Source organism: Mizuhopecten yessoensis, unplaced genomic scaffold (assembly GCF_002113885.1).
Source record: "Mizuhopecten yessoensis strain PY_sf001 unplaced genomic scaffold, ASM211388v2 scaffold10797, whole genome shotgun sequence".
Taxonomy (NCBI): domain Eukaryota; kingdom Metazoa; phylum Mollusca; class Bivalvia; order Pectinida; family Pectinidae; genus Mizuhopecten; species Mizuhopecten yessoensis.
Window position 1 is genome coordinate 2,745,533 of NW_018408726.1, and position 7,336 is coordinate 2,752,868.

General features: G+C 35.2%; 1 protein-coding gene and 1 long non-coding RNA gene across 2 annotated transcripts in view; both read left to right on the forward strand.

Moving 5' to 3' along the window:
* The window catches only part of LOC110462433 (diamine acetyltransferase 2-like), a 6,228-nt gene extending 3,427 nt beyond the window's left edge, over nucleotides 1–2,801 (forward strand). Inside the window, exons 5-6 of the mRNA XM_021516383.1 lie at nucleotides 1,757–1,908; nucleotides 2,618–2,801. Coding sequence (XP_021372058.1) covers nucleotides 1,757–1,908; nucleotides 2,618–2,782 — 317 coding nt within the window. The 3' untranslated portion in view covers nucleotides 2,783–2,801. The remainder of the gene's footprint in view (nucleotides 1–1,756; nucleotides 1,909–2,617) is intronic.
* A 1,430-nt stretch (nucleotides 2,802–4,231) lies between these two features.
* LOC110462452 lies at nucleotides 4,232–7,266 on the forward strand. Its single transcript, XR_002464286.1, has 3 exons — nucleotides 4,232–5,010; nucleotides 6,564–6,609; nucleotides 7,186–7,266. It is a non-coding gene; the product is annotated as an uncharacterized LOC110462452 (long non-coding RNA).
* Nucleotides 7,267–7,336: the final 70 nt, after the last annotated feature.

Below are 7,336 nucleotides of genomic sequence, written 5' to 3' on the forward strand. Positions count from 1 at the left end.
AACCAAATACAGGTAAATATCCCCTTAACCAAATACAGGTAAATATCCCCTTAACAAAGCTGCTTGTATGTTGTTAGCACGTTCAATAACTTAACTACATTTTAAAATATACTACAACGCACACTAACTCTAGGGTGAATAATGAAAAGTTCTTTTTACACAACCAATATTTTTTTTATCGATGTGACGGCACGATTTCTCAACCCGACACGATTGAAACTCAGCAATTGTAGCACGATTTCTCACATGTTTTGTAAGTGAAAAATCGTGTCGGGTGAGAAATCGTGCCGTAACAGACTTTTCGATGACTAGTACGATATGTACACTGTCACCTTTATCAGACAAATGACCAGTGAAGCGTATGCACACAAAGGTGTAGAATGTGTACGAGTTGTCCATAAAATCGATGTCGATTTCGGCTATGCTGTAAGCGTATGTACAATAGTTGTAATATATGTACCGAAATGACTCGATTCAGCTACGCTTTGTTTAATACGTGGTCATAGATGTGCGAGAGTGTTTAAGCCCCTCGTCTCGATTTAGAACTGGCCCACTGCGGCGTATCCAGATGGCTTCATTTAACTGCCGCTTTGAACAGATTGCTCTCTCTCTGTCCAAAACTTTAGAGTTTTCCGTTACAGTTTTTGTTTTGGAAGACCAAATGTTTTTTTACTGAAATGAAATAAAACATGCCTTTTGTCTTCATTTTATTTATTTCTTGGGTATCACTAGCTCGTGTGTCTATTTATAGTGCTCATTAAGTTGATATGTTTCATATAAGGAAAGTGAAATAAAATGATTCACATTTGTCATAGGCTTGTGATGTTAGATTGGAATAATGAGCCTGCATTGTCTTTATCTCTAAGGTCGAGGATACGGGATAAACAAGTATTGTAGGAAGGTTCTTGCAGCACAATTAAAACTTTCACCCCTATGTAACTTAAGTAGACAATACCGCGCATTGATATGGACAAGTCCATTATGGTCTACAGTGGTGAAAGGGTTGAAATCTAAAGTATGTCACCTTCATTGGCCAAATGACCAGTGAAGCGTACAGAATGTACACAAAGGTGTAAGGTATGTTCGAGTTCGTAAATGAAATTGACGTCGATTCGACTACTCTATAAGCGTACGTACAGATGCATGTTTGTTAACGAAAGAAAAATCAAACCGACAAACCAATTTGCCTACGCTACGCATAGATGTGCGAGAGTCTATGAGCCCCCTCATCTCAGTTCACAACTGGCCCGCTGGGGCGTATTCAGATGACTTCCTTTATCTGATTGAACACATTGCTCTCTCTGTCCAATATTGTGAGGCACAACATAATTTGTTATTAAAGTTATTTAAATGAGACTGATCGCCATGTGTTCCCGAGTGTTTGTTATCGTTTTGTTCAATTTATAGAGGGAACCAAATAACATGAAAAACTATACGTATTTTCGTTACAAATCTACCAACGGGAATAATTTAAGTAATTACTAAAGAATTTTGTATATGTAATGACTACACAGCATGTTTGACAATCTATAAATTATATAATTGTTCTATCTTCCGTTTTGAATGTATGCCGGTGTTAAATTCGAAATGTTTATGAAATCGCCAATATCTGGCTTAACAGATTTTGATGAATATTGTCTAATTGTCTATAAATCATGTTTTGACAGTAGTCAAAATACACGGCATATTTTCTTCTGAATAATTTTTAATACAAAACAAGACATCTAGCAATAATGTTTTGCCTTATTATCTGTAGATGCTGCGTCCAAATCTTTGATAGGCTACGCCTTATACTACTATTCCTTCTCCTCCTGGGACGGACGATCAGCCTTCTTGAATGATATCTACGTATGTCCCAAGCATAGAGGGAAGGGCATAGGCTCAACCCTACTGAAGAGAGTGGCACAGGTAACATGTTTTTCTTTTCATCATTTAATTTCTTTAATGAGATGTATGGTTTTTCGAAGGACCGGTGTGAACGAAGATTTATTAACTTGATTTAAACGGAAAACTGACATTCCAGATCATTTTAACCCCAGACAGTGCTGATGGACACCCTATTAGAGACCTGTCCTGAAACAATGTAATAACACTGATATTAATATTCATTAGATATACATCCGTCCGCGAAATTCCAGGGATCACGCCCCCTTACGTTCTCTACACCCCTGAACTATGCCGTGACGAAATCGAAGGTTCTGTACGCGCTCCCTGAGGCTGATAAAAGTAGATTAATTAAATCCTTTCATGAACTTCAAAAGAATCGCGTGGCAGCTTTAAAGTACAATGGACCGGCTTTGGAAAGTGATACTCTTCTGTAATTGTCAAAGAACAAGTATCATTCTGGCGATTGGTCATTTTTTTTTACCACAAACGAATATCTAACTCAATGCTTTTTATTTCCTCATGATACATTCCACGGATGCAGACAACGTTAGTTCCACTGATGAACCTCTAAGGAGGAGAAAGCGCTAGGGAGGTTGAAGAAACTCTTGCCTTTTTTGTTATTTATATATCAATAAATATACACTATATAAATATAATCTCAATAACATCATTGTTTTGATTGTAACTCGCCTGTATGCAATACAAGTAATATGGTTATTGTTCGTTCCAGGATGTCGTAGAGAATGGCTGCGTTTTATTGGAATGGTGTGTTCTCAATTATAATACCAGCGCCATAGAGTTTTACAAATCAAAAGGTGCCATTGATCTTACCGAAACTGACCGTATCCATGTATATAGGTTACCGACAGAAAGTCTGGAAAAGTTAGCAAAATAAATAAAGGATTATATTTTAATATCTATGTTTGTTTTATATAAGTGTTGTGTATACCGTCTCTGTTATTTGGTATTATCCTGACCGACATGCTTTCTCGTTCCCAACTCTGTCTTTCTTATCGTCACTCTTCATATGACTTATGTGCTGCGAGGAACTTTAAAGCATGGACAATGGAGGGAGGGTAAAATGAAATAAAAAAGTAAATAACGGATGCAGTACATGTTGTACCCTTTACCTTAAGATAAGCTCAGAACCATCGGGATGTGTAACAACCCCGAACAGCACCCTCGGGATGTGTAACAACCCCGAACAGAAGCATCGGGATCTGTAACAACCCCGAACAGAACCATCGGGATGCGTAACAACCCCGAACAGCACCCTCGGGATGTATAACAACCCCAAACAGAACCATCGGGATGTGTAACAACCCCGACCAGAACCCTCGGGTTATGTAACAACCCCGAACAGAACCCACGGGTTGTGTAACAACCCCGAACTTGAATGCCAAAGGTTTAACCACGTTAATACTCTGGTTATATTTCGTTTGCTTCTTTAGTAACAATGTAAGGTTAACAGTTTAAGTAGATGTTGATGAAAAATTTCAAAAAGTCTTTATGTAATGATGATTATGAACAAGCAACCTAACAAGTGCAGTCGCCGAGACCATTCCAGTCTTAAATTAATATTAAGGATTTGATCTTCTGAGGTTTAAATCACGTTCAAATCTCGTTTTGATATAGTGTAACAGAAATTGATAAAGTGTAACAAATTATGGTCAATTTTAAAAGCAAACAAGCTTATGAAAGAAATGTCAAAAATTAGATACCTATTGCTTGCAGAACATGTTTTATAATTTTATTTTGAATGAAGAATATGGCAGTCTTTTTGAAAACTTGACTTCTTTACGCTCCGCGAAAAGTCAAAACTTCACCTTTTTGACTCTTGCTAAGTCACTTAAGTTATCACGGTGTCGCGAGTTTAAATTGTAGCGAGTTGATTTGAGCTGTACAACTGAATAATGTTACAAAGTAAGAAATGATACAATATAAGCTTAAGTCCATTTGTTTCATGTTCCCGGAAAAGTTGAAAAAAAAACCAAAAAAACCATTACGCCTAAAAAAAGCACAGTGACCCCTCATTTTTGACTGTTTTAAGAAAAGAAACACAAATTTAATTTCAATTCAGCTAATGTTTAAAAATAAAGATTTTAAAATTTAAACGTAAGGTGTAGGTGTAACCTAAACTGCCTTTCTGAGATCAAAATTTATAGACTTTTAACTTCTATTATTTAGACAAAAATATTATTTTCATGAATTGTGCAAACATTCATAGATGACACACCTGGAAGATATTGTATGATTTGTTCTGCTTATGATAAAAATAATAAATGTCACCAAAATTCACATATTGAAATGTACGTAATTTGTATGTTTGATCGACATTACAAGAAAAACAAAAGCACGACTTATCATTATCATTGCGGTTTTTTATTTTCTGTCATTCTTCTCTTTAAGATAAGATTTGACACCAAAAAACGTCATTAGAAAAATTGGACTTTTCACATGAACAGATCCTTAAAGTAAACTATACTTATTCAAAAAATGTAGTATGCAATTAATGGAAATAACATCATGTTTATAAATATCACAAGAAATATACATGTGACATACATATTTACACCAAACTGTTTAGTCTGTAGAAGGCACGTGCATGTATCATTCCGTCAGGGTAACAAATGGTACTGTACAATAAATCACAATCTAACACGATGAAAAAAACAGAAAAAAACCAGTTCAGCACACGACACTCCGCACATGTGTGTAAATGTCGGTATCAAAGGGGGTCGTCTCAAAGGCTACTTTCATAAAGACAACTGTATCGCGGATACATGCACAGGAATAGAAACGTATTGGGTCATGTAAGATGCATTGATATGCAAATACAAAAAAAAAAGTATCATGAGTTTGCGTGTCTAGCAGTTTACAAAAGCCAGCCTCAATATCACATACTTCCGCTTCACATTAACATAACAGCGATTCAAAAGTGTTCGAGTGATTTTGTAGGTCGGACAAATATGTAGGTCATTTAGACACATAATCATATGATGTAACATTGTATACGTAGCGTGTTGATAAAGAGTAACTTAATTGTACCCAAACAGAATGTCGGAGTTTACGATCAGACGAGCAGCAGAGGAGGACACAGAAGAAATCTATCGAATGTGTGTTGTAAGTATTTCTAATTCACCCTCCGGTGTTCATGAAAATAAAGTTACCCGTTCGGTAATAAATAGCAATAATAACGCTGTCTGTCTCGGCCTTATTACTTGATAGAAGACACTTTTACTTGTTCAGTCGATAAAAAGGTAAAGGTACCAAGAACATATTTAGCATATCAGTTGGAAGTTTTTATACTTTGTGTATTACCTTCTTTGTACAAGTCGGAGAAAATAATTGTTTTTCTGTCTTAGAGTAGCTTCCCTTGTCAACTTATGTTTGTTTCAATGTTTCTTTTTTTGTCATGGCATTTTTGTCGACAACAAAATTAGATGTTAACATTGGTAAAGTGTAGGCTTTGTAAGGTAAAGGCCCGTGTTTGTTGTCTGCAATTTTGCTGTTATACTGATTATTTCTATTTTAAAACCTTCAAATTTTCCTTCATGATATCGACCTTGGTGTAAGCGGTGTCCGCTTCTTGAGGTTTTTCGAAGAACTATAATCCTGAAAATTGCATGGCAACGTACAGGTAATTTTCATTGAATATATACTTCTTTTGAAAAGAACATAAAAACTGACAATGGTGTATACTATCTTGCTGGTACGTTATCCCACCAGACTAGAAAGACATCCATTAGAGGGATAAATCGCTGTAGTACATAGAGTGTTCTAAGTAGGGGGGAATTTGAGGAAAATGGTGAAAATACATGACTTTTATAGAAAAATCATGGGGGAGGGGGTTGTTGTTCTTGAAGCCCCAAAAAAACTCTGGATCCGCCACTGCTTGATATCAAAGCGATATTACTAACAGTACGTACCAAGAACCAATATCAGGAAAAAAGAATTGTGTTCATTCATCATGTCTTTGGCTTTTCCCATCGATTTACTAAAACTCAATTTAGACGTTAACTTATCAACTCTAGTGATAATGCTGTGCAATGCTTTGTAAGATACCTCTATTTCATATATGTGTTTATTGTAACAGTGTCTGATCAAGATATCAAACCGAAAGTGAAGCATGGATGAGTTAAATGAGAGTTGTGTCCCTTTCTCCAAGCCAAAATACGTTAGCTATGTAACGACCAGTCTTAAGCTTGTATTCATTTTGGGGTACAAACTAGGTTAAGAATACATATTATATCAATGAACAAAATTACTTGAGTAAAAAGAGTTACTAGAAGAGTTTGGTTGGGATTTAATAGATATCTGTGCAACTCTTCGACAAAAGGTAAGCTTACTCATTATTTTAAGGTTCCTTTGTCCTTGGATCCCATAAAAGTAAAGATTCACAAATTAACCAACATCATGTCTGCAATGACCACCTCTTCCTCGAGAATTTAAAACTCATTTTCCGTTTCTCACTGAACGTTTAAATTCTATATTTCTGACCACCTTTCCAAAGACTACAGATATACTTGCAATAGTGAGAGGCTTTAAAGGTTTGGACCGAACGATATTAATTTTTAAACTTAAAATATCTATATCAATGGAATGCAGAACTTTATCTGCGATGAAATAGGGGAAAGTTAATAACTTCACAATATATATATATTCTGTGTTTCTAGGAACTAGCCAAGTTTTCAGATGACGTCGTGACAACAACACCCGAATGTAAGTGTTACTGAACTGTGTTACTACAACCATGGAAAGCGGTCGTACTTCAATGGGATTTCTACTTCCTGTAGATCTTATATTTTACATCTTATGTATATATTATGTAAACACTTTATTTATTTTACAACAGTTATGAAACAAGATATTTCAGTTTCTATTAATCACTCTTGTTGGCCCAGATGTTAGTGCGCGCGGGGTCTTTATGTAGCATATATATATTTAAGATATCTGTCAATCACATCATGCAATGAGTAAAATATATTTTACACCCATCAGGAGTTTATTGAGCTTTTTTATGTGTGAGATATAAACATAAAAATAATTACGACAAGACCATAACACGGACACATTCATTTAATAATATGAAAATTACTTACAAATGTTAACACTTGTCTAGGTACAGTTAATGTATGACTTTCTAAACATTAATTACTACATTTCATCATGGGTTTATAAAATTAATCATCATTGCTTATTGTTTTGTTGAATTATTTTTGTGTTATATAAAATATAAATTATTTGTTTCTTAAATTTGATGCATAATAATTATTTTCCTACATTTCTACCATACAGCTTTGAGGCGTGACCGAAAGTTCTACGAAAGCTTTGTAGTGGAGGCATCACCAAATACAGGTAAATATCCCCTTAACCAATTACAGGTAAATATCCCTTTAACCAAATACAGGTAAATATCCCCTAAACCAAATACAGGTAAATATCCCCT